This window comes from Ammospiza caudacuta, chromosome 15, assembly GCF_027887145.1.
Source record: "Ammospiza caudacuta isolate bAmmCau1 chromosome 15, bAmmCau1.pri, whole genome shotgun sequence".
Classification (NCBI taxonomy): Eukaryota; Metazoa; Chordata; class Aves; order Passeriformes; family Passerellidae; genus Ammospiza; species Ammospiza caudacuta.
The window spans coordinates 11,220,876-11,248,197 of record NC_080607.1 but is presented as its reverse complement, the minus strand read 5'-3'; the positions used below and the strand labels follow the sequence as shown (position 1 = coordinate 11,248,197).

At 46.4% G+C, this 27,322-nt stretch overlaps 1 protein-coding gene across 2 annotated transcripts; it reads left to right on the top strand.

The window, feature by feature from the left end:
• The first annotated feature begins 80 nt into the window (after window positions 1–80).
• On the top strand, window positions 81–26,013 carry SLC13A3 (solute carrier family 13 member 3). 2 transcript variants are annotated; one of them, XM_058814511.1, is made up of 13 exons: window positions 81–192; window positions 9,134–9,399; window positions 9,707–9,870; window positions 14,354–14,420; window positions 15,141–15,326; window positions 16,164–16,289; window positions 18,690–18,785; window positions 20,450–20,554; window positions 21,508–21,605; window positions 22,828–22,940; window positions 23,205–23,366; window positions 23,665–23,802; window positions 24,389–26,013. In XM_058814511.1, exons 1-13 carry the CDS (start codon window positions 82–84, stop codon window positions 24,572–24,574), a joined length of 1,818 nt encoding a protein of 605 aa, XP_058670494.1. In that variant the 5' UTR covers window position 81; the 3' UTR covers window positions 24,575–26,013. The 2 variants fall into 2 exon arrangements, with proteins under 2 accessions (XP_058670494.1, XP_058670495.1); XM_058814512.1 differs by lacking the exon at window positions 81–192 and adding an exon at window positions 5,769–5,869.
• The last annotated feature ends 1,309 nt before the right edge of the window (window positions 26,014–27,322 follow it).

Sequence of the window (27,322 nt, the reverse complement as noted above, 5' to 3'; positions counted from 1 at the left end):
CCGGGGGGGTGCCGCCCACCGGGAGGGCCGGTCCCGGGGGATAAAGCGGCGGCGCGGGGTGGCGGCGGCGATGGGCGCGGGATGGCGGCGCTGGGGGCGCTGGTGAAGAAGGCGTGGAGCGTGCGGAGGTTCGTGGTGCTGCTGTGCGCGCCGCTGGCGCTGGTGCCCATCCTGCTCAGCCTCCCCCCAAAGGTACCGCCGGGGCACCCGGATGGGCACTGCGGGTTGGGGAGCCCGCTGCGGGGCGAGGGGCATGGGCACAGACAGAGTGCGGGCACGGAGCGGGGCACGGGCACAGACAGACTGCGGGACACCGGCACAAACAGACTGCGCGACGCGCCGGGGATGCTGCACCGGGAGCTCCGGGTGTGAGGAGCGCCGTTCCACCCTGGGAGGATCGGGGACACAGCCTGGGGGCTCCGTGCCACCGCTTGCCTCAGCACCAGCAGAATCCGCCTCTCCAGAGGGTCACCCTGCTGCCTGACCATGGAGCAGAGTGGGCTGCACAGCTCCTCACATTTTTCCAGCAACTTAAAGTGCGAATGGATGGGGCGTCCTGCGGTCATGTCGGGTTTATAGGGGGAAGAAGGGATAGATAACGTGAATTCTGTTTGATATTTCTTATATAGACATTGGGAGGTGGGAGGATCGTGTCCACTCAAGCTCAGTGGCAATGATCAGTGCTTCTTGCTGGTACCCAAGCGCCCTGTAGCTTTTATCAGTAGTGCCCAAATGGCATCTGGGGAAACTGAGGCAAGACCAGCATCACCCAGAGCTGGGGTAGAACTGAGTGCTCGGTGCTGGGAGTCTGCCTGGCATCGCTGGCACATCCCCTGAGCGATGGGAGTGGCGGTGGGACAGGGACCCGCGGAGCTGTGCTCAGTTCGTGCTGCAGGGCTGCTCCGGAGTGCCCGCCCCGCTGTGGGTGACACTCAGGGGGACTTTGGTGCTGTATCTGAAAAGGCTTTGCGAGTAAGATAAGTGGTGTTTTGTAAAGGTGGAAACTGGTCTCCTCTGAAGGTTTGTGCTTTAGCATGTGATGAGCTGCACATAAAGCAATCTGCGGCAAGGCTTTGGGGGCTGGAGGATTTTTTTGCACGGCTCTTGTGCACCAGGAACCTCTGAGCCTTGGGTGGAAGTCCAGAGGGCAGTGAAGACACTGTGGATGTCTTCACTGCCCTGTGGACTTTTTTTGCACCATTGACTTCAGCATGAGCCAGATTTCACCCTCATGTTCTGACTCAGATCCATTTGAGAATGACCTAAAATAAGTAATGATCAGTATGTAGTGAACATAGAATAGTTTAGGAGCTGTAACGACACAAAGCTGGCACTAAGTTCTGCCTGTTCAGTGCTTGTCAGATGAAACCTTCTCCTTTGAGATACAAAATACACCTGTTAAATTTAAAAATAATATAGATTGACCATTGCTTTATTTAATGACACCATATATTAAAAGAGACATTTCTTTGGATTGAATGTCACTTTTTTCCTCTGTTTTATATCGTTGGCTGAGTTATGAATGGAGCTGTGTTAAATGTCTGCCTCAAGGAACAGAAAACACATTGCACAGCAGGTACTAAATTCCCTTGCAGATTCATAACTGAAGAGTTACATTTCTGCATTAATTTTCAATAAGTGAACAAATGACTTCAAGTGTATTTAATAGCATCTTGTTTGACTTTGGCACTTGGTAAAATTGTGAGATAGGATTAGAGAGGGAGGAGATGCACTGTATGCTAAGTGCAAGCTCATGTCTGGTTTTGTGCAGTGGTTAATAGTGAGAAGAAATCACAGATGAACCCAGTGCTGTGGAAAGGGCCTTGATCTAGGTGCTCTGTGTGCCTGTTGAAGTGTGTAGTGTCCCACAGGCTGTACAAGGATTTGGATGTTCAGGAAAGGGATTTCTGTATGTGTAGAGAACTAAAAAATATCTCTGTGGTGTAATGGTGCTGCTCACTCCTACTTAGCTCCCAGAGTGAGCTGGTAGCCCACTCTAGGGTGCAGTCCATGGAGGACCTCATGGATAGGGTGGTCTGATCAACGCCGAACAAAAAACGGTGTTGAGAAAGTGGAAATGTTTGCAGCTGAACAGGCAGCAAAGCAGGGATACAACTGTGGTGATGGAAGGAGACCCTGGCAGAGCTTGCTGCTCAACTTGGGGGTCTTTTCTTCATTCTCCATGGATTTTAAATCATCACAGATGGTAGCAGTGCCACTGGCTGATGCCTGTCAAAAACCGGATGCTCACATGAGGGAGTATTTCAAGCAAGTCCAAACTGCAGCTTCCCCAAGTTCTCCCCAGAGTTGGCATGGGGGGAACCTGTAGCTGCTAACTCCTGTACACAGTTGTATCTGTTCATGTTCAGGGGTCAATGATTCATCCAGGGTTTCAACACTAAACTCTCTCACTTGTTCAGCAAGAAAAGAAACTTGCTGTTGCATCAACAGGGGATTAAGTTCTGACGTCCGGAGCTCGCCTGACCCCCTGTCCGCAGCCCGAGCCGCGAGGGGCTGTGGGAGGGGAAGGAGCAGGTTATGCTTTTAACCACACTGTGAGAGCAGCAAGGGGCAGGAGCAGGGTCAGCAGGCAGGCGATCAGGGGTGGCAGAGTGTGGAAGTTGTCCTGGCACGTGATGGCAAAGGCTGCGTGCCCTCGCTGCACCGCCTGGTCAGGCGTCTGTCTGTCCTGCCACGGGACTGCAGGACAGCCTGGCCTCTCCTGGGCAGGCAGCTCGTGAGAGCTGCTGCAGGTGGCCAGCGAGAACTCGACTGACTGGGCTGTGCTGGAGTCACTGGGAGCCTGTCCCAGGCAGGGAGGGCACGCAGGGACAGCAGGCTGGGGCAGGAGGAGTGCTGCTGATGTGCAGTCACTGGAACAGCCGGGATGCTGCCGAGTCCTGTGTATCTGGAACACGGGGCTGTTGGACAAGCTGGAGAGAGCCCTGTGCTCCTGCTGGGATGGTGGAATGCTGCCTGGCAGGGTGCAAGAGGAACTGGTAGGAGAGGAGAAGCAGTGAGGCTCAGCCTCTGCTGGTCTCAGGATGAGCATTCCCTTGTGAGAAGGTGTCTTACAGGCACCTCTGCAGTAATTTCCTCTCTGTCGATGTTAAAAATTTGTTCTCACATCGTGTCGCCATTTACTCCCTGCTGAGATGCTCTGCAATTTTAGTCACCCAAAGGATTTTACCATAAAAAGCCACTTCAGCTTTGGTTTCAAGGGCAGCACTTCACTTGGATCTGGAGACCAAGACCTCATTCCTTAAAGCTGATAGAACACACCAGGCTGTGGCTCCTTGGGTTAGTGTGTCCTTTCTGAGTGATACCCTGTGATGTGGGTGCAGTGGGTTTTCCCTACACTTAAGTGACATCCCTCTGGAAACACAAAAGAGACAAATCATCCATCAGGTCTGCTCTTGCTCACTGGTGATGGACTCCAGCATCCATATCTTCAAACTGTGATTAGAGCTCTTGCCAGCTGTCACTCTGCAATGGTTTTTCTCCAGATCCTTATGTGAGTCCCTTCACAGAGGGATGGTGACAGGGCTGTCCCTGCTGCTGTTATGTTAATTGCCTTGTTTTTAATTGATGGCCTCTGTAGGTGGTGGTTGTGTAGAGGGAGGCTGATGTAAATGGTTTTGTCTTCAGCCTCCTTTCTGCTAAATAGAGAAATGAAATTTCTGCTTTGTGGGTGTGTTTGCTGAGACCTCAGGGTGTGCTGCCCAAGCTGTGGAACAGTGCTTTGTGTCCACCACATCAGGCAGCAGAAGGAAATGCTCTATGTGGAGCCAGTTGTCTGCTCAGGGCTCTGTGTGTCACCTCCTGTTCTGGTCACTGCTGAAATGGCTGAATATTTGTCCCGTGAGTGGAAGTGCCTGTGACCCCCCTGCTCGGAGGGCTGTGAATGATTGCAAAGAGCTGGGGCAGGGCAGGAGGGGCTGGAGGAACTGTTCTGCTGGAAGGGCATGGGGGCACTTTTAATGAGCTGTGCAAAGAGCTTGTTCCAACAGCTTCTAATGAACTCAATGTCTACAGCCTCTTGGCTTGGTAACAGCTGAGGCAGCCAAATCTGCTAAAAGGAGCTCTGGGCAGGCAAATAGGGCCCAGTGCCTTCAGAAAACTTACTTGACTTCCTCAGTGGCCATGGAGCAATTTAAAATGAACTTGGATGATGGTGATGGGTCCTCCTGGTTAGCGCAAGGAGACTTTAGGATCTTGCAGAAGAAAAGTGACACTGCTCACACTGGAGAGCAGAGAGCATGAAGGGTGTCTTTGTGGGCAGAGGGGGGATGCAAATGTAGACAAAGGGGATGGGAGTGGGTTGTCCTGCATGCTGGAGGAGCTGGATCCTGGCTGGAGAGCAGAGCAGGAGCATGGACAGGCAGGGAACAGTCCAGAGAGCAGCCTGGCAGGAGAAATAAGTGATTGTAGCCTGGTTTTGCATTTCATACACAAAGTCCATCTCTGCAGTGTTTGTGGTGATTTGGGAAAGCCAGTTTCACAGAACTAGAAGCAATGGTCAGTTAAAAGATGAGAGCAAGAACTTCAGTGGGGAAAGAGGGGGATAACTGAAGGTACAGTGACTCCATTTTACCACATCCTCTGTGAGCTTCAGCCCAGAGAGAGGGTCAGCCTGGCAAAGAGCAAGCTGGCACTGGGAAGGTGTGAAAGCAGCAATACTTGGGTTGGGGAAAATGGAAGTCTTTAGTCTTTATTGACAGGAGTTAATATTAATTGGAAAACACAACTGTCTGCCTGATTCCTGCCTGTGTCTGCAATGGTTGACTCAATGATTGTCAAGGTCTTTTCCAAACTAATTGTTTCTGTGGTTTTATGAAAAGAGATATGGAAGAAATCCCTGGGCAGGGTGTTGAGAGTGATGAACACAAATGTTATAATCTTTTGCCAGATGGACAGTGCAGAAAAAGCCATATTCAATGAAGCATTTTTGTTCTATACTGAGCAAAGTTCTGATAGTGCAATCCTACAGCATAAGAAACTGACTGATAATTTTTTTACTGTGACAGTAACTAAATGAAAATTTAAAATTTCATACATCTAACCCTGGCTACTTTAAAATCTATAAGTTCAGACAACTTCCACAAAATAATTTTTCAAGAGTCTGAAGAGTTTGTTGTGTACCAATAAAGTGGGTGTGGCTCTACAAGCCTCAGTACAGATGGAGATCACCAGGGATGCTGACCACATGCCAGGCTGATGTGTAGCCTCCCTTGGGAAGTATTTAAAATAAAAAAAAAAAAGGTAGGAGATCATAATATGTAATTACCTCAACACAGCCACAGGACTGGCTACCCACAGCCAAGATGGTAAATGTGGTATTTGTGTGCATGGGATGTGTGAAAGTTGACAAGAGAAGTGAAGAGTCTACCAGGCTGCTGTTTGATGAGTTGGTGACTTTTTGACATACACTCAATTTGCCCACTTTATCTGAGCTTCAGCTGTTTCATTTTAAAACAGACTTTTTTTTTTTTTTTTTTTTGCCAACTACAAAATACCTCAGGAAGTTCAAATAAAAGTGTTTAAGCTTTATGTCATTTTAGCAGAGGAAAATGGATTCCCTGAAGCTCTTGCAGCTTTGTGGCCTGTGTTACTGGCCCCTTTCTAGCCACTCTGCAAATAGCCAGCAGGAGCAAAAGGACTGCACTGGCAGGGAGGCTGGTAAACAGGGCTTGGGCTGAGTCCAGATTACATAATGCTTGCAGGAGCTGGGTTAGTGGAAATCAGATTCCCAGCTCCATCCTGCTGGAGAACAGGCCCTCGGCACAGTGGGGCTGGTGGCACAGTGACAGCTGTGCCATGAGAGCTCTCAGTGCTTGTTTTCTGCTCCAGGTTGTTCTGCATTTCACAGGTAGGATGTTTCTTTGTGATAGCAGAGGGATTAAAGGGCTTGATAAGCTCCAATTCAGCCAAAATCTCTCTTGGTGCTGCTATCAAGGTCCTGCAGGAGCCCTGTCTGCCCCTCTTTTACCTGGTTAGAGGTTGGGGGGAGCCTGTGTGGCTGATGGGGCTGTGATGACCATGCAGCATTCAGGGGGTGATGGAGAAAACCCAGAATTTGGCCGTGCCAAGGCAGGGCTGCTTTGAGCACTGAATCTACCTCATGGGGTAGCTGTGGGCACTGGTTCTGGTGGGGAACAAGGTCCAGCTGCAGGTCCTGGTGTCCCTCTCAGGCTGTGCCTGGGTGAGCCAGCTCGCCTCCCCTGACCCACATTCTCTGCCAGAGCCTCCTTTCCCTGGGGCACCTCATCTGCCCTGCCCTGAGACTGCAGGACACAGCCTCGTGCCTTGGCTTCCTCTGCCACAGCCCAGCAGGTCCCCAGGGTGGAAAATCCCCAGTGCTGGAGTGTGGCAAAGACAGCATCTGTGTCTGGAGGGGCAGAGGTCGATCCCAAGGCTCTTGAGCAACAGGAAGAGGAGCTGCTGCAGTCCAGAGCCACAAGTGCTTTCCTGGAAATCATTAAATGGCTGTAAAATTAACCTGATCACAAGATCCATTTTACAGTTCATATGTGCCACCATGAACTTTGATAGAATTCTGTTGAAAAATGTAAATACAAAGGTGCAGGGAGATACAAAAAGTAGAAGGACTCCTGACAAGGCTGCAGCCAAGAGATGGAAGGATGAAGATCATGTGGAGGAGATGGTGCCACACAGAGCAGCGAGTTCAGCCCAGCCTGTCCAGGACCATTCTCCTGACATTTGTTAGCATTTATTGCTTGTGTACCAACCAAACATACCAAACACTGGGGACATCAATTAATTAACATTTGCAAAATATCTTGAAATCAAAAAGCTTTCCATTTCATATAGAGTTTGATTCAATTTTATTGATGACTTTTTTTTTTTTTTTCATTCTGGGGAACGCTTGGTTGAAATTGAAGTTATTGTGGATTGATTGGTCTCGTTCCTTTTTTCTTCAATGCTGGTCCTATCTCAAAAACCAATATAGCTGCTTTTTGTCCTCTTTTAGGGTAGAATAAATTGGATAAACAGTGCTACTGCTTTTTTCAAGTGGTTTCCTGTTGATCCATATAGATTTCAAAAATTCAGGGAAGCCTTTCACACAGCAGTTCCTTCTGCCCTGTTTCATTTTTACCCCTTGGCTTTTGATCTTGCAGTGAAGAGGAGTTATTAGATTGATGCTGTGTCTCATTGCAGTGTTTTCCAGAACATTTTCCATACACTGGAGAATAAATATCCATTACTTATAATTAGTTTTCTAAATTGTACATCATCTATTTTGTAAAGTCAATTAAAGCCTTCACTGATATGCTCTTGTATCATTGTTAAATATTTTCAGTTGCTCTACTCCAGTAAGAGCTAAAGTGTCTTTATTTTGAAGCTGACTTTGGTGCAACTTTCCTTGCAGGAAACTGAAGAATATTTTGCCAGTGGGAGAAAAAAAATTATCCATATGGCCTTTGGAAATCAAATGGAAGAGAGCTTAATGAGAGCAAAGCTATTTATTTGGCATATAAAAAGAACCATAGTAAAGAGGAATTATCAGTTGGCACAGGAATTAAATCACTAATCTAGTGGCAAACACTTGAAAACATGATTCTTTATTTTTGTAAAGTTTAGCACTGCCAGGTTTGCTGCTCTGGTCCTTCTGGTTTGGGGGAAGTGAGGAGCAGGGAGCCCATGAGAGCTGCCAGGGCTGGGCTGAGCCTGAGGGTTTTGCTTCACACACTCTCATGTGTCATTTTACTGGCATCTAAAATTAGGTCTGAAAGTGATCTTGAAATCCAGATCTTGGGCACTTCATATGAGGCGCTGACACTGCTACAATTAATGTATAAAAAAAAAATCAGTTACACTCAGTTCTGCTGCGCTTATGCTTCCACATTCACTGGGGCCTTGCTAGCAGGACCCCTTGTCAATGCAAAGCCTGGCTGCTAAAACAAAATCAGGAAATCTGTCATTTTGTCCACCTTTCAAACCCTCACTTGCAATGTGGTGAACATAAATCTATGTTGGTTTTGACCTCCTTCAGCCCAGGCCTGCAGCAAATTGTTCGTAGGTGAACAGGCAGGTGTTGGCTGTGCTGTACCTGCTCTGGTGCCTGGCTGAACCCTCAAATGATGGGGCTGGGACCACATAATCCCCAAAATGGAGTTCCCACAGGGAGCAGAGCCATCATCTCCTCCTCAGAGGCCCGGACTTGGTCCAGGGGAGGAAGGTCCCAGCAGAGGCACAGAGGTGCCTTTGAGTAGCAATTCAACCTGCACAACAAGCTGGAAAAGTGATAAAATAAATAGCTCTGTGGCTTCCAAGTGATGCTCAGCAGTTATTTATAGTGCTGTGGCACTCTGCCTGTGCTTGCTGACAATGTCCCTGTTGAGGCCTGCTGTGACCCAGCTCAGCTCTGCCCTGGGCTCTCCCATCCTGGGCTCGGGGCTGCTCTCCTGACTTCCTCCCTTTGCTCATTGTTTTGGCTGTGACTGTGGTGACAAATGGCTTTGGTCTAGTTTGTGCCTCCTGGGTGGATGGGTGAATTCACACTGTGGCCTGGGGGCCATGGGTTTCTGCCAGCCTTGGCCAAGGCCAGGGTGATGCCTGCAGGAAGTGCTGTGACACCGGGGTGCTTGATTTACTGATTTCCGTAGGGACTGGGATCCCTTCCCATGGAATGGGTTCTCATAAATCTCTTAGGAGACTCTGATCCAAGAAAAGAAACCTCCCTGAGTGCTGCCTATTGCAAATGTGGGGGGCATACATCTCTCAAGGCTGTTTTTGCATAGCTGTGCAGAGCACGGTCTGCGGAAGTTGGAGGGAAAGCACAAACATTAAATGGGTCACACACCTGAGCATGTCAGCAGCAATGCCAGCCCTAATTCAGTACTGTGGGGCAGTTCCTGGTCTCCAGAGATTCCTTGGTTGATGCCTGCAAGCACATGGGAAGATCAGGCAATCAAGGAGGATTTTGGTTTTGCTGTGGTCTCGGATCAGTCCTGAGCGCCTTACACAATGTAGGGGGGAAGATGTTGTACTTGATGGAAATTATTTGGGAGAAGTACTGTATCCTTAAGAGAGTAACTGGAATATTTTGCTTCTCTAAGTGTTTCCAAGTGACAAGATGTCTCATCTCACTTTTCCTCTCCTCCTTTTGCAGGAAGGAAGATGCCTCTATGTGATCCTGCTGATGGCCCTGTACTGGTGCACCGAGGCCCTGCCCTTGGCTGTGACAGCCCTGCTGCCCATCGTCCTCTTTCCCTTCCTGGGGATCCTCCCATCTAACAAAGTTTGCCCACAATACTTTTTAGACACTAATTTCCTGTTCCTCAGTGGTTTAATCATGGCCTCAGCCATCGAGGAGTGGAATTTACACCGCAGGATTGCCCTCCGGGTGCTCATGCTGGTGGGAGTCCAGCCAGCCAGGTGACTATGGGGCTCTGCCTGGGGGATGTGAGCTGCAGGGGCTTGGGAAGAGGCTCTGCTGTGCTGCTGCTATATTGGGGGTTGTCCACACCCCCTTTTCTCCATTTGTTCAGCTGTTTGCCCCAGGGCCAGTGCAGCACATCATTTGGTTCAGCCCCATGCTTGTGCTCCATCCAGTTTCAGGAGAGTCACAGAAATCCTTTTTGGTATTGGTTTTGTTATCTCTGCACATGAGCTTTTCCTCCCAATGTGTCAGAGAACTTGCCAAACTTAAGAAATTCAGCTTTTCCTTTTTTTTCTCTTTCAGACTAATCTTAGGGATGATGTTGACAACGTCTTTCCTGTCCATGTGGTTAAGTAACACTGCCTCCACTGCTATGATGCTTCCAATTGCAAATGCAATTTTAAAAAGCCTCTTTGGGGAGAAAGACACATCTAAGGATATGAACAGGGAAAATGAAGAAAACCAAGGTAATTGAGACAGGGCAGTAGTATAAGCCAGCTGAGGTCTGCCCTGCTGCCCTTAAATCTGCCCCATTTTATTGACTTCACTGGCACAAATACCATGTTCATTAGCTTGCAGCTCAATCTAAGGCTGGTCCCACTTTACTGCACACTTTATTCCCATGGTGGAAGAATATTGGCAGACAACTCCCTTTTATCTGCCCTTTCCTCATGCCATGCAGTGCTTATGAGTGGCCTGGAAAACCAAAGAGGTGATGCCCAGCCAACCTGCTCCATAAACCTGCTGCTGGCATAGGTTAAAGTCCAGCTCTGTGGCACAGTGGTGGTGGGTTTGTAGGGGTGCTGTGGGGATGGCTGGAGCCAGGGAGGGCTGTAGATAGGGCAGGTGATGAGTGGGGTCCCTCCCTGTGGCACGCAGAGCTGTTGGTTGTGCACTTGGGACAGCTGTGTTCTGTTGTTTTCCTGCTTGATCACACATGGAACTGGAGCCTGAGCTGGAGGAGAAAGCAAAGACTCGGGGGAAGGCTGGCAGGTTAAATATCTGTCCATAAAGTGCTTTGTGATATTTCCCATCTCCGTGTTGCTGTTTGGTGTTGTTGCTGAGCAGGTTGAGGATAGGTCAGGGGTATGTGGCCAGGTAAGGCCTTTCTGCAGCCCTTTCTTCACAAGCCATTCACCAGAACTTTGGGCTTCTGGCAGACAGTGATGAGAAACAGCAATCCAGAAATGACATCCTGACATCCCCTTTGCAGCTATTGCTGATAGCTGGAACAGCAGTCACAGCTTCTTCTTCTGCTGCTTCTTCTGCTTCTTCTTGCACTAATTAGTAATTCATCTGTGATTTAAAAGCAATGGCTTCTTAGTTCCTGCTGAGTCCTAAGGCAGATAAAGGAGTCCCCAGAAGAAAAGTCAAACGTGCACATCTAATAAAGATATAGTTAATCATTCATCACTGATGTTTAGCAATTATGAGATATTTGCACTCCAGGTTGCTTTATCATGTTTGCTTTATGAATTTTTGACTATTCGCATCTATTAAAATCAACCTCACTGATTTCCTTTCTATAATTTCCTGTTCTGTGTTTTGTCAGTCTGCTTTGAACATTTTGTCCCCAGCCTCTGAATCTGACTGTGTAGTTGTGGCTGTAAGTACAGTAGAGTTTGGGAACACATAAAAGGAAGATTCCTCACCTTGTCCTAGACACTTTTAAGCACAGAATTAACATCCTTGACTCACACTTGCAGTGGTAAGACAAACCAGAAAAGGCAAAGGAGGGGAATGCAGGTAGAAGAATGAATAAAGTGATGCTTTCCAAATAGCATGTGATGGTGTGATTATGTTTGTGGGTTTTTGTGTGGTTTTTTTTGAGATAAAGGCTTTCAAAAGTTATTTATGATACAAGCAAAGGAGGAATCACCTGTAAAATGTACATTTTGTACATCAAAATCCACATTTTTATGTAGACTTTTTATTTGAACTTTAGTGTCCCAAGGTAGACTCATCCTTTTCTGTAATCTTTCTGAATGGTTGAGCAAAGCTGAGTTCCTTGAAGGAAGCCCTAAACCTAAAGTCAGTCAAAAGTGATGAATCTGATGTTACACTTAGGAGTGGAGATGTGCAGAAGAGAAAAAGGTGTACTAATTTCATAGTTTATTGAATGTTTATGATATATCTGAATTGTGATCTGTGCTCCAAAAAAGATTCATTTGTGAAAGGAGCTGTATGTGCAAGAAAACTTGTCCAATGGCAGGTGATAAAATCCGTTTGCCAATTGACTTGGTTTCATAACACCGTGGTAGAGTCCATGAGGCAAAAAAAAATATTTGGGTGGTTAAAAATAACAATTTAAAATATAATAAAGAATATGTAAAATTTCAAAGCATTTGACTCACAGCAAAAAAATTCAACAATTGTATGAAAGCCAGTTTTGTGTAGGACTCTACTTACAGACATGGTGCCTGAAATTAAGTGATGTCTGATCGGTTGGTGGCACTTTTTTCCTGATGAGAGAATCTCAAGATTTTGGTCACTTATGTCCATGCTCAGCCGTGTGTGCAGCATGTTACAGATCAGCAAATATTTACATTCTTGTGTCATTGAACAAATCATTACACTCAGTTTTAGCTGTCATTTTCACACTCTTGGCCTCTGATGCAGGAGAGCAGGCAGTGAGGTTGGGTGGCTGAAGTCCCGGCTGGTTCTGGTGGATCAAAGCAGGGTTATAAATTTAAATCCAACAGACATTTTTCAGCTTCTAGAACTTTCCTTTTGGAGGTGAGCCCAGCAGTTCTGCTGACATCTCCAGCAACAGGTGCGTGACAATTTGGAAGCTGCTGTGCCTGTGAACCTGACCTCTCTCTGCTTCTGCCCACTAACCCCTCATTGGCAATATTTCATTTCTCTGAGCACCTTAAACATCTCCATGCAAAAATCACAAGAAAATATCTCCATTCTTTTTTTCTTTATAGAGAATATTCTGTAAATTCAAGATGAACTGCATTCAGTGCTTGAGGTGTAACTGAGTCACAGACCTGGAAATTATGTCTCTAAAGGTGTAATTGGCAAATGTGCATTTTTGGACAGTGCTGCCTGGTTTGATTGCCTAATCCCAGGCAGTGCTGGCAGGGTGTGGCCACAGCACTGCTGCCTCTATCAGTCAGTGGAAATAGTCCTTTTTGGGTCTTTTCAACCTTTTAGAAACAGTAAAAAATGTAATTAAAGCAAAAATTATCTAGGAAAAGCATTTCTGCCTCTAAGGTATATGAGATATTTTGGTGAACTGGCCACAGAATCCTCATACAGCTCTGTGAGAGGTGTGCACAGCTGGGTCCAAACTCTGTTATCTTTGGCCTTTTCTAACTTATGGACCTTTATTAGCTTTCAATTCCTTTTTTTTATAAATTTCATAGGAAAATCTCAGCAGTATGCCTGGCTTTCCTTTGCATGGTTACCTTTGCAATCCTTCCTTGAAAAATCACTCACAGATGGTCCTCCTCAGATGGGCTGGTAGTCTGAGCTTAGCAGGGAAAAAAAAATTTAAATGTTGAAGTAGAATGAAATGTTTTTGCAGAGCCAGGACTGGGCTTCAGTGGGACAGAAGTGTAAGAGCCTTTGGGCTAAATCCATTGAGGGACCAACAGTCAACCATGGGTTAATGTTCATCCTTCTAATTACATCCCTTCATCGTGGCAAGGTTGGGGTGAAAGCTCAGCATGTGTGTGTCCAAGCCAATTACCTCCAATTCAGTAAATTAGCCATGTGTAAAACATGACATTGCAGAAATCCTTGGTTCACTGAGCTGGAATGAGCACGGTGTCTTGGTGCACATGTGAGTGAGTCCAGAGACTTTGACCACTGCCTTCTCTCCATGCTTTTGCTATCTAGGTCATATTATTGGAAGGGGATTGGGGTTTGGGACTAAGAAGGGGTGCAGGGAAATTTGGGGATTGTTTGGGTGGCAGTAGCAGGAGTTGGGCTCTGTATGCAGCTGTCTGCAGAGCACAGGGAAGTGCAGCACACAAACCTCTGCACCCAAAACCATGCAGAGAGGACAAGGAAAGGCAGCAGAGCCAGCAGGTGTGGGGAAGGGCCACCTGGGCTGAAGGTGGATAAAACTCACAAGTGCTGCAGTCCTGTGAGGAACATGGAAAATGAGGTGTGGTAGCACATCTCCCAGCCTCAGGAGGCCAAGCCATGGCCACAAATGCCACGAGCCTTAATGTCAGGTCTGGTAACAGAGAATGATTGTATTGCATTTCTATTTTTTGATTTCTGAGTTCACCCATGGGTTAGTGTGGTCAAGGGGTGTGCAGCTCCCATAGTACTGGGACTGGCTGCTCAGCCTGCAGGGCCTGGCATTTGTGGAGAGGATGATGGGCTTGGAATGGTCCTTGCTGTCAGGGCAGCTTTTGGAGGAGCTGGTACAAAACCTAATCCCAAATGTGCCTCACTCTTGTCATTAAAGAAGGAATTACAGCATTATGGTGACTGCGCTAGATGTCTGCAGGGTGTAAAATTCTCACCCCATGGGAATGAAGCTCAGTGCTCCTGCTGTGCCTTGGGGAACCTGCCTTACAGATACAACAAAGCCCAACAGTGTTCCTTCATAAGAATGATTAAAGTTAATCCTCCCCCAAGAAAACCCACCCCAAACCCTTGACTTGGTAAGGGATACCCTCGAAGTCTGGGCTGTGTTAGGAGATCCCAAAGGCCAGCCTTTGGCAGAAGCTGTGAAGGGACCAAGTGCCTGGGTGTTGGAGGAGAAGCTGGGTGCTGTGGTGGGGCTGGAGCAGTGGCAGGAGGAGGAGGAGGGCTCCCTCTCCCTGCCAGGTGTGAGCTCCTGACCCCATCCCCATGGTGTGAGCTCACTCTTCATTTGCACAGCCCCTCCTCTAACATGGTAGCTGTTTCCTCTGTCCCTCTGTTTGGTTCAAGGAGAATTTTCTAGATGCTTTGAACTGTTTTAAAGTCCTCATCTTTCTTTTTCAGCATCTTTACAGCAGAATAAACTTTACACTGTACCTACTGAGATGCAGTTTCTGGCAAGTACTGAGGAGTAAGTTAACTATAAAGTTTGTATTAGACTTGAGAAAGAACTATCCCCTGAGCTAGACCAAGTGTTAGGAATTTGAAATTCAATCATTGCAATGTTTTGATTATACCAAACACCCCAGTCACTGATGATAAAAACCCTGCTCTGTGTGTCCAGCCTCCCTCTGCATGTCCAAATCATTACAGAGAATTTTTTCAGCCACTGTGAAATCACAGCCAGAGGTGTCTCCTGCTGGAGATTTGTGCCTTGGTTTTCTCAGGAGCATCAAATGGGTGAAGCCAATGATGTAAAACCCCCCAGGATTTACACACTGGTGATGGTCCTGCTTTGATAACAAGGATGGGGAGGAAACATCTTTTCAGGAACACAGGAAAAGATGTTTCTTCCCTCAAATCTATCAAATTTTAGTTCTTTTTCCTTTTGGCAGTTCTGTGGACTTTATGCTCAGTGTTACAAGCTGCTGAGGGCTGAGCAAGGCACAGGCACCCTCAGCTCCTATGGATGGGTCTGGGGGTGCTCTGTCCTCTGCAAGGCTGACAGTCCCAGTGGCACTTCACCAAGCAGACCCCTCTGCAGCACTGAGCTGCTAAGGTGTCCTTGACCACCACACTGGTAGCTTGGATTTCTAAAAGCTGGGAATTTTCCTTCTGTCAAGGCTCTGAAGTGGCTGCACTGTATTTAAACCAGGGCTTTCACCGGATTCTCTTTTGGACTGTTTTAAAGCAAAGATCTGGCGGAGGAGAAGGAGCTCTCCAGTGATGCTCTCTCAGACTTAAAGAAGGAGGAGGAATACAAAACAAACATATGGAAAGGTTTCCTCATCTCAATCCCATATGCAGCCAGCATTGGAGGCACAGCAACGCTGACAGGAACTGCACCAAACCTCATCCTTCTGGGACAGCTGAAGAGGTATGGGAGGCTGTCCTGGGGATCCCTGTGAGTCCTGCAGGACACAGACATGTTCTTCATCCCTGCAGGAAATTCCTTTCTGTGCTGAGTGCTGGTTTGGAAAATTCATGCCCTTCCAGAGTGTTTTGGGAAATGAAAGCAGGGAGTGCACCAGCCTTAGATTTAATGAGCAGGTTTCCAGCCTAGGCAGGCAGGCTGTCAGCCAGACTGGAGCATGTGTGCTTCACCCCACTGATGCTTTTAATCCCATTGAATTTAATGGGACTTGACTCCACACCTATAATTAACCTGGTAACTGTTTTGATGTAGTGCTTTGTGAGCAATTACAGCTACTGCTGTATGGGAGAAAGAAAAATAATGAACACACCACTTCTTAGTCATAAAATATTCCTCCTGTGTGCACAGGAGCAGAGATTTTGCCAGCCCAGGTGCCCGCAGGTATTTCTTACTTTTGCTGAGTACATATGGCCTGTCCTGGGCACTGCAGCATCCCTGCCCAGTTCATGTCCAGACTGCCCAGCAGTTTCTGTAGCAGATTTAATCCTGGGTGTTCAGGAGGATCTTTGCATGAAGGCGTTGTCCAGCTGGAGGGAGATTTCCAGAACTTTCCTTGCCCAGCTGGGCTGGGTGAGATGGGGGTGCCAGGGTGTCCTGTGAGTTGCTCCAACACAACACTCCCACATTTCCTTATGTCCAGATAACTCACAGGGATAGTTTTTAAATGCACAGGGGCAGGTTTGTGGGATATTGCACTGCTGATTTCAGATGCTTGTTTACCCGTGGATGGAAGGGTTGCTTTCCCATCTTGCATTAACTTGATTTTTCCCATTTGCTTAGTTATTTTCCAGAATGTGATGTGGTGAACTTTGGTTCTTGGTTTATGTTTGCATTTCCTTTAATGCTGATTTTTCTTCTCATGGGATGGCTATGGATCTCTATCCTGTATGGAGGAATTAACCTGAGGTATGTTGATATTCACTATACATCTATGTAGTCTGGTTATATTAGCATTATAATGTGTTTTCATCATGCTTCTCATCCTAAATCTACTGATATCACCCAGGATCATCTCCTGGAAAGTGGGGGAATTTACAACTAACTCTAGCAGGCCCATCCCATAACAAGTCATCTATTTTAAAAAGCTGATATATAATAGGAAGGTTTTAAAGATATCTCATAGTTACATATACTTTATCCAACTGAAATATATGTACAGAATATGTATTATATTCATTCAGTTAAATGCATAATTTTTAAAGGTAGTTTTACTGCCTGACCTTGGCCTATGGAGGGTAAATGGCAGATTTTTAATGACAGAAGGAAAAGCAGATTTAGCTTTGAAGACTGTGATAAAATCTTGGTTGCCCATGAAAGAAACAGGATTTCTTCTTGGGGCAAAAACCTGGGTTTAGAACAGATTACTTCACAACAGGGCTTAATTTTACAACAAGGTGTTAATCTGTAACTGAGAATAACATGTTTTTCCAGTAAATCTTTGCTGGACACATGCAACCCCTCAGTGTGCACAGCCCACAGCGATTGCAGCTCTGCTCTGCTGCTCATGTGGAGCCTTTTCCCCCTCCACACTCTCACAAGTGATGGTAACAGAGTCCTGCTTCCTCCAGGGACCATACAGAATTCGTGATATTTAGAAAAGCCTTTAATTGTTGTTTTGACTTTAAAATGCAGATGTGGGGAGAGGAGAAAAAGAAGAACAGGTGTCCAAATATTTACATTGTCTCAGACATAGGGAGAAAAAAAGATCAATGGGAAAGTTTTAATCCAGAAAATGCCAAAGGCTTGTCCTTGACTTGCTGGTGGGGTTTCTCATGAGGCTCTGGGTGCTGCTGTGTGGTGCTTGGCCAGCTCAATCCTGAGGGCTGAGCTGCTCTCACCATGTGCCAGGGCTTGTGCAGGGCTGAGTTCCCACGTCCCTGGGCATGGCACATGGCACATGGCACATCCCCAGCCTCAGGTGAGGGAAGAGGCCAAAGCCAGGGAGAGGCAGGGCTGCTGTGGAGCTCAGGGACGTGATGCTCTGTGTTTGCTTTGGCTCTTCCCCCGAGCTCTATTGGGATAGCTGGGCCAGCACGGATGCCAGAATTCCCCCGTGGTGGAGGGGACACTGCAAAGCTCCTCAAGTACGGCCAAGGCTCCACAGGAACCTTGCTTGGGCTGTAACTGCCTGGGGATGGTGCCTGGAGTTCTCTGTGGGCAGGTCCTGGGTGTCTGCAGCCCAGGGGGACACCTGGGCTTTGCTTGGATCCAAAAGGCATTAAAAGGCTGAGGTGATAGAGGAGGACTATCAGAAACTGGGTGCAACAAAGTGAGCTGTAAAGCTGGGATAGAAATGAGAAAGAGTTGTAAAGCTGGGATAGAAATGAGAAAGAAATGAAGTGGGTTTGGAAACGTCCTGTTTTAAGAGTGGAGGGCTGTGGGGAATGGAGCTGAGATGAGGCTGCTGTTAATACCACCTCCCAAAAACCAAGAAATTAAAGAGCCAGGAACTTGAAATGCAGCAGCTTCTGCATGATCAACCATTCATCTCTATAGAACATCCAGCCACTCTTTGAAACAATAAATGAATTAAGGACAGGCAAGGGACCATGGGGATGGGCAGATGTGTCTGACACAGAAATTTGGGATTGCAGTTTTAATCAACGTCACAGTGCTAGAAACCAGGTTCAGTGTCATGAGATGTGATGGGAGATGAAGTGCAAGATATGAATATATCATTTGTATGCACATGCTACAAAGGAGCAAACTGTGAGCAGTCCGTGCAGCCAGGCTAAGAGGCTTAGCCAGGAGCACATTAACATTCCCGGCCACTTAGAAATTCCTCACATTTTTTGTTGATCCCCAGCAGCATCCTGGGATCACCCAGGAAATTACAAGTGACTTGAAAAATGAAGGGACAGATTAATTTTCTGTGTCACCCTATTCCTAGTCGTTCTGTCCAAGTAGGTAACTTGCTTGGAAGGAAGACAAGGAAATCCAGCAATGTTGGGACTTTCATTTGGCAATCACAGCCCATGCTGGAGGAAACAGTTCAGAATATAAATGAGAGGAAACTTCCTCACCTCTGCAGGGACTCCTTTGTATGAATGCAGAGACAAAGGATATATAAAATAAAGCTATATTACCATTATGTCAGCAGAGATTTTCAATTTTAGTCTTCATAATCTGAAGATAACACAAAGTGAGCTGCCAGAGACGTGCAGCTCTTTGAACCTTGAAGAGCAGGTGCTGGAAAAGGACACTGAGTCCTGCATAGAAAATGTATTATTTCCTATGTGTCTATGTGTCACTTAGGTCAGAGGCTTGTAAAAATGCATGTAAAAATATAATTGCGTTTCTTGGCAGGGGCTGGAAAACAAAAAAGTCAAATATAAGAGTGGATGCAGAAGCCCGAGCCAAGGAGGTGATAAAGGAGGACTACCAGAAACTGGGTCCAACAAAGTGAGTTGTAAAGCTGGGATAGAAATGAGAAAGAAATGAAGTGGGTTTGGAAATATCCTGTTTTAAGAGTGGGGAATGGAGCTTTTTGAAGAAAATTATACCTATATTTCTGCTAAGTCTGTAACCTGCTGAACTTTGCTTTTTGCATGCTCCAGCCCCCTCACCTTTGCTAGCATGAATAATTGCAAATTGCAGCTTGCACTCAAATCTTCTGAAGAACAACATTCCTGGTATAGAGGGAATTCATGCTGGGTTGTTTAATTACTCTTTATGATTTTTCTACTCCAGGAACAAACCCAGTTCTGTGTGAGTTAGGTGCCAACCAACACAAGCTGGATTTCAAGGGTTTGTGCACACAGGAGGCATTTGCTGAATCAAATTATGGATATGAATCATATGGATTGTGGGTATACTTAAAGAAATCTTAAAGTTCAGGGAAAGTATACAGAAAGAAATCAGATCCATGCCATGGAACAAATTATTTTTCTGAATAATTCCCTCAACTATGCTAGTCAAGTGAGGAAAGTAAAAGCTGGTACAAACTGCAATGATGGGGATTATATTTTTGGAGTAAGGCACCAGCAGAAAGAAACATGAGTTTTAGACTCTGAGAAATGCCAAGAAAAAGGGGAAAGCAGGAAAAGCTGAAATCCAACCCTGCATATGTCCAACCATCCACTGATATTCTGGGCAGCCAATACTACTGAAGGCTGTTGAAACTGTAGGGTTCTTCCTTAAATGGTCTGTGTTTCCCCATCTGTAAAATAATATTTTCATACTCAGGGCAGTGCTGTGAATATCCAGTGATGTTTGTGTCATGCTATCAACATTGTAATTATTTCTGTTGTGTGGAACATGGAGTGGTTCTTCAAAGGCAGCTCTCTGTGCCTGCGCTGTAAATGAAAGCAATTGGTTTATTTGTTCCATGCAGTACATTATTAAGCAGCCTGCAAAATGTCTCTGAAAGAATCAAAGTCCCACTTTGAGATCTAGGAGTGGGAAAGTCCATTAAGCTGAGCTCTACCAATTTGATTAGCAACCCCATAACTAAAAATCAGCTCAAGCAGCCTCTTCCCAAGGGCTTGTGTGCCCTTGCCTGTGCTCAGAGAGATTTTAAATAGAATTTTGAGGCATCATCTTAAACCTTGGTTAAACCTTAACTCCACTAGATACTTAGTGAATGCTATTGCCTTTTACCCTGCTGTTTGTCATGTGTCTAAGGGACAGTGTTTAGATTTTGACCTTGGAGGAATTTGTTCCTGCAGTCTCATGTATGATTTGAATCTCAATCATCCTTTTGAGTGGCTTGAGCTGCAGTGCCACCATGCCTGGCTGGTGTCCTGGAGGGACATGGTCAGAGGGGTGACCATGAGGAGCTGCTTGGCCCTTCCACACCCAGAGGGTCTGCCTTGCATCCCCCTGCTGGGACATTCCTGATCCCCATCTTGCCTCTCCTTAATGTCTGCCAATGAGACACTATTGCTGGCAAACACCAGTATTTGCAAATAGATTTACAGTCTGTTCCAATGTGTCACTGTAGCTGGTTTTAGAAAATCAGCCTCACTTCTCAGCCAAGGTGCTGCAGCAGGAGCTGGGTACTTGTCCCAGCTTGGATCCGCCCCTTTAGCACATCAGCATTTTAACCTCATTTCTTTTCATTTCAGGTTTGCAGAACAGGCAATTTTCTTCTTCTTCTGCATGTTTGCAATCATGCTGTTCTCCAGGGACCCCAAATTCATTCCAGGCTGGGCAAGCCTGTTTGCACCAGGGTAAGACTTTTTATTTTCCTTCCACTCTGCCATTTTGCAGTAACATTTCCAGGTCATTGACATTCCTGAGTTTCTGATTGTGTTGCTTAACACTATTGCTCAGATTTCCTGGAATAAATTAAATCAAGTAGCAGAGCCAAATTTGCATTTTCTGTCTCCTAGAGGAGGTGCATGAAGCTGCTGGGAAGTTGTGATGTGTCTGCTTGAGGCCATCCCTAGGATTTAATGTTGGGAATGCTGTTTATAGGATATTTGCAGTGAAATACTGGGTTCCTTAGGCAATCCACTGATTTCACCAGTGGTTTGAAGACTGAAGAGAGATGGCATGAGCTGATTCTGAGTGCTATCCTGTCTGTTTGCCAAGTTTGTGTCCCCTGTGACAACCATACCTTGTGAAGATGAATAGGTGCAGAAGTTAGGGGATGCTAGAGCTCACAGAGGGTGTTGTTATTTCTTAAAAGAAGAGATCTTCATAGTTTGATGGGGCTTTTTTTCACATAAAATCCTAGTTTGATAAATGTTTCCTTAATATAACAAAGTAATTATGGACCTTTCCCTCATCAGTTATTATTTTTACTGGATGGATCCTCCCTTTCACCTGACAGTTTGAGCATTTTGCAAAGAGCTCATGTAAATAAGATGGTTTGGGCTCTCTTCCTCCCTGCAACAGGCTCAGGAAACTTGTCCTTACAACTCTGCAATCAGAAAACCAAAACATCACTGTGGAGGGGATTAGGTCTTGGTTTTTCCTTTTGTAGGGCAGCTTTTCTGGGGGGTTCACAGCCCATGGTAGAAAATTAGCTCGACAGGGAATTAAAAAACAACTCTGAACAACAAGCATTGTTCAAACCTGATGGAAACTTGTAATCTTCTTTGGTAAATCCCTGTTCTCATAAACTTTGTAATTCTACAGGCTTGTGCTTCTTACGAGTGTTTCTGCTGCTTTTGGACAGGTTTATCTCAGATGCAGTTACAGGAATCACCATTGTGATTATACTGTTCTTCTTCCCTTCACAAAAACCCTCCCTCAGGTGGTGGTTTGACTTGAAAGGTGAGTAGGAGACCCTCCAGGCAGGGACTGTATGCCTGCCTGTGTCCTGGCAGGGCAGGCATGGGGCAAGGAGCAGTGCTGTCCCCCCTTGGAGCTGCAGGGTGGAGCAGGGTGGCTTCAAGGGGCCATTTCATCCTAGAAAGGCTTTTTTTAAAAAAATCTGAAGTACCAGCAGAGGCTCAGCAGTCACTGCCCTGCTGCTGATGGCAGGAATCATCAGCTGCTCATGTTAATGTCAGGGTTAATGCCATGGTCATTAGGGTGACTTCAGGGATGAAGTCACCTGAAATGGGTGTTCATTTACCCATGGTGTTCATTTACACAGCAGATCTGATGGTGGAACACAGGTTTAGTGTCTGACTTCCCAAAGGCTCCTTCAAGGGAGCATGGACCTCTGAGAGGGCAGAGAGAGGGCTAGCTGTCCATTCTCAGATATGGATGCTCTTCCTCTGTTTCTGGAATAATTTGAATTCCTAAAGCTCAAACTCTCCAGCAGGTTTTGAAGTCTTGGGTCGTTCCTCTTGAGGAGCAATGAAATACAAATTTTAATTCATAAGAGATGATCTGAATGGGGAGAAGTAGATGAAGGCCTTTTGTGGATGATGGAGAATCGCCTGGGGTCTGTGGGAACAAAGTAGCAGCTGCTCTGAGTTATGCACATTTGTTGTGCTGTCCATACACAGGAAGATGTTTAATCAGGCCTCCTGTGGATAAAATATGTGCTCTTTTTCAACAGAAAATTTCAGTCCCATTAGTGCCTCCTTCCATACAACAGAGCTCACTTTATCACATATTAAGAAATGGCTTTTAGGGGAGATGAGCTCTCTGCTGTTAAACTCACTGGCTGTTGAATGAAAAATGGAAAATTAATAACATCTTTAATTCAAATGGCAGAAAATTTCCTCCTTCTGTGGACCCTCATCTGTTGAAGGCAATGTTTATGTCTGTCACAGAGAGAAAATTAACCCCATATTAAATATTAAATCAAGAAAGCCTCAAAGAAAACTATATTGCTAGAATGCTATTTTATTAAAATATCTGATACTAAGTTAAATGTTCATTTAGTTGGCTAACCCAAGACACTCCATGTGTGTATTTGATAAGCAATTCATGCTCAGTGAGCTTCAGCACTGCTGTCAGACTTGTGCTATCATTTAGTCAGGCCATGACTGATGCTCCTCTTTGGGTGGATGTTTGACACAGGCCTCTCCTCTTTGTCCAGCACCAAACACAGAGACCCAGCCCTTGCTGACTTGGAGGAAGGCCCAGGAGACAGTGCCCTGGAACATCATCCTGCTGCTTGGAGGAGGCTTTGCCATGGCCAAGGGCTGTGAGGTGAGGCACCATCCTGCCCAACAGGCTTGGAGCTTATCAGGGGGTCACTTGGTGTTCCCATTCGGCTTTGGAAAACTTGCAACAATGGAGTCATCACACTCAAAGGACATATTTGTCAACTCCAAGTGACAACAATGCACAGGAAATATTTAAGGAGGCTACAACTCCTTGCTGTGAGACACCTGAGGACAAGTTCTAGGAGAGGACCAGTTCCCCTGCAGGGAGGCAGGAGGATGACTCCTGTTTTCTCTCTCCCTCCTGCAGGAGTCTGGCCTGTCTGTGTGGATAGGAGGCCGTCTGCATCCCCTGGAGGGTGTGCCACCTCCCGTGGCTGTCATCCTCATCACGATTGTCATCGCCTTGTTCACAGAGTTTGCCAGCAACACTGCCACTATCATCATCTTCCTGCCTGTCTTGGCAGAGCTGGTAAGGTCATCCCATGGCAAGAGCAGCTCCCGCTCTGCCCCCTCCTTGCCCTGCCCCTTGGGTCTGTGCTGGGACAGGCACTGGGGAATTTTCCTGCTCCTGGGCTTCAGGCTCTTTGAAACCCTTGGGAGCAACAAGTTCTGTAGCATAATGTGGGCACTGAAGGAAAAAAATCCTTCAGATTTTGTTATGAGAGATGTGATTATTTATTACATAGCTGGCTATTTGCATCCTTTGGTTCATCTCTTGGCAGCTCAAACCCCCAAGGTCCAATTTCTGTTCCCTTCTGGTTTTCCAGGCCATTCGTCTGAAAGTGAATCCCCTCTATTTAATGATACCAGGAACTATTGGATGCTCCTATGCATTCATGTTGCCAGTCTCAACACCTCCCAACTCAATTGCCTTTTCCTCTGGACATTTGATGGTCAAGGATATGGTAAGTTCCTTTAGATACATAAAATGATGAAAACAATCAGCATGTGTGTTTAAAGAAGGTTTAGTTTCTGTATTGTTAGTACTCAATATGTAGTAAAATGAGAAGACAGAAGTCTGATACTGTTCTCAACAGTGTTTGAAGGCACAGGATGGAAGGAGCTTGCATGAAGTTGAAATTTGGAGCCACCATGGCTCCAAATGGTGACAAAAGTGGTCTTGAGTGTGGTCAGCGTCCCCCAGCCCCTTGTCCTGTTTCTCTAGTGTCAACAGCTCAACTTTCATAGGTCTCTGGATGCAGGAAAATTTCCCCAGCTCAGTGAAACAAAGCTTATGAGTAAAATTAGGCTTAGTCCCAGTTCCTGCTCACATTCCTGAGGCTAAACAGATGTTAATGTTTTTGATGGATCAAAGCTTGGTAACCAGCTGCAGAATGGCCTTTGTGGCTTTAAGCCTGCTTAAAATGTTGCTAATATTAACAGCAATTAAACCTTCCATTTTTATAATGTTTGCATTCAAATAGCTTCGTGCTTCACATGCTGTAGATGTCCAGTCTAAACTCAACAGCTGTCTTTGTATTTCTTTTGTAGGCCAGAACTGGGTTGCTCATGAATCTTATGGGAGTTCTCCTTCTTAGCCTGGCTATGAACACATGGGCCAAGAGCATCTTCCAGCTGGGGACCTTCCCTGCATGGGCCAACATCCATGCAGAAAATGCCACCTCACTTGTGACAGCTGTAGAAAATGTCACTTTAAGTGCACTAAATAAAATATGAACAAAGCCACCCCCGGGGAAGGACTCACTCACTTAGGACTGGGGCACTGGAATCGTCAGAGTTTGCACAGGAGGAAAAGCCACGTGGCCGCTCACACTGTGTGGGACCTTCTGGTTTAATTTTATTTCTAGAAATTCTGGTCAGTGTCACAACATCCATTCGTTATTTTCTCTGGAGATCTTTCCCCACCTTTTGCAGGTACAAATCCGACTCTCCCAGAGTCCTTCTGCCACAGATGGTTGTTAACTGGACAACCTGTAAGCATGGAGCATCTTTGGGTAGATAGATGCCTGTCCCCCCATGAGAGCTGATGAGCCTTGCTGCTCCAGTTTCTGATACCCTACCTCGTTTTGGAAAGCAGCCCTGGCAGCAGGGTGGAGGCAACTGGATTATTGATGTGCAGCCCAACGTGAGTGAGTGTATCAGAATCTGGCCGGGGAGAGGGTGGTGGCCGGGTGCTTGTGGCAGGGTGTAGGACTGGGGTCTTGTTGCCATCTCATGAGTAATTCTCTCATGGAGGATGAGGAGCATTTCCTCAGGTTTGTGTGTGAAGGGATGACTCAGGAGATGTGTGGGTAGGACTTGGTGCATTGCTCCATGCTTTGGAAACTGGAAGGCCACGGTTTGTTTCCAAACATGTTCAATGTTTGAAAACCTGGGGCAGCAACTGCTGCCTGGTTCTTTGCACTGAGTGCACGGATGGGGGCTTGGGACCAAATTAATTCCTGGCATAACTTTGGACATCAGTGGTGTCTCACTGTGGTAACTGTGGCCAGTCTTAGGCTGTGAGATTGACTCACTCACAAATGACCCGCTGAGTCACAGGTCAGTGGACAAGTTGCATTGGAATATTATTGACATTTCTTTAAAACTAGGCTTTGATTCTTAACGTCTTTTTAAATCAGATTGCTTGGGTACTTTCAATGAAAGCATTGCAAATTGACTGTGATTTTAATCACCATTTTATCCAATTATTTTTATTTTATTTTCTGTAAGAATATAAAATATTAAACTTAAATAATCAGTCATTGAAATAGATGATTGAATGATAAAGGATCTGATTCTTGTTTTGTGGAAGGTGAGTGACTGGATACCTGTGCTGGGACCGGTTTCTCTGACAATGTAAAGTGGTGGAGCTGACAAGATGAACTGGCCCGGGGTAGGGATCCAGTGCATCCCCCTGCTCCTGTGCTGCTGATAACCCCCAGGGCCAGGCAGGAGGGCTGGCAGGGAGATGTTCACCAGCTGCTGCTGCAGGGATTACCCTGTGGGGGTCCCCTTGGGGTGATGTGGCAGATGGGAACTTGAGGGGGATGAACTGAAATCGCCAAAACCAATTGAATGTGGAACTTTGATCAATCAAGTTTAAAAAAAAAATCCTCAATGTTCAAACAAAATCCTTAATAATGATTGTGGAAAACTTAAAATAAAGCACATTGGTTAGCACATCACATGGTCCTGTTTGCTCTGTAGTTCGAGGGGAGAAAAACAAAGCCTGAGCCTCTCCCTGCTCCAGCTCCATCCCTGATTTGGGCAGTGGCTCCCCAGGAGGAGCAGGAGGGCAGTGCGGTCCTGTTAAACACCGGAGCAGTGGGAAAATCCCTGGCCCAGCATCTCAGGGCTGCTCTGCTCAAGAGCCTTTGAGCGCACCCCAAATCCCTGCTTGGCTGTGCTGGGTTTGGGCACTGTCGTTCTGCTTGGATGCTCCTCATCAGGCCTTAGCAAAGATGGGCTGAATGGGAAGGGAAAGTTGCTCCCTGCAGTTTGCTTTCTCAGCCAGCTGTCTGTGAACAGCACGGGATTGCTGTCCCAGGCCAGGGAACAGGGAACAAACTGGGAACAAACAGGGAACAGGAACAGGCTGTGCCTGCAGGAAGGAGCCCCGTGGTCCCACTGCCCTGAGCCACTCCTGCTGCTGCTGCTGCTGCAGGGGATGCTGTCAGCCACGGGCACAGAGCTGCCTGCAGGACAGGCAGCAAGGGCTTTGGGATCACCCAGTTCCAAAGGGTAACATCCACTCCAGCTCCCTCTCAGGTGCTGGGGTCACCTTTGGGATCAGTTTTGCTCATGGTCTCAGCTCTGACTTGGTGCATCCCCAGTGATCGAATCCAGGATGGTTTTCTTTGGCTTGAAAGCAGAGCTGAAACCACAGAGTTTGTGTAGTAGTCTCCAAAAATCACCTTCAGTGTGCTGGCATGCCTGTGCCATTGTCTATCCAGGGATCAGGAGGAATTTCACAAATGCAGCCAGGGCAGGGTTGTGATCTCTGTGCCAATGGGAGAAACTGAGGCCAGTGATTTACCCAAGGTCCACAACAAGGCCTTGGCACACCTGGGAAAGGTGTAAGAAGCACCTGGATCCTAAACCTCTTTAGTCCAAGACCTGTTTGCCAGCTCTGTCAGCAGCCCCTGTGTTTCCCAGGGCTCCCCAGAGGATCTGATTTAAGGCATGTGGACAACAGCATTACCTAATTCTGTTCTTTTATACCCAGGCCTCGTGAGAGTAAGACTAGGCTGGCATGCTTGAGTTTTAATTATTTTTTTTAAGCAGAGATTTTAAGATTTAGTATTTCTGGGGTTCAAAGGTGAACAGACCTGCATGAATAATTTCTGATTCCATTTGCTGCTGCTAGTACTGTTTTGCCAAAAGCAGCTTTTAATGGCAAGTCAACCCCATTAGTCTTGAAGGGTCTGTGATATGTGTAGAGATATGAAAATTCCCAGGAAAGAGTATTTCAAGTGCTGTAGT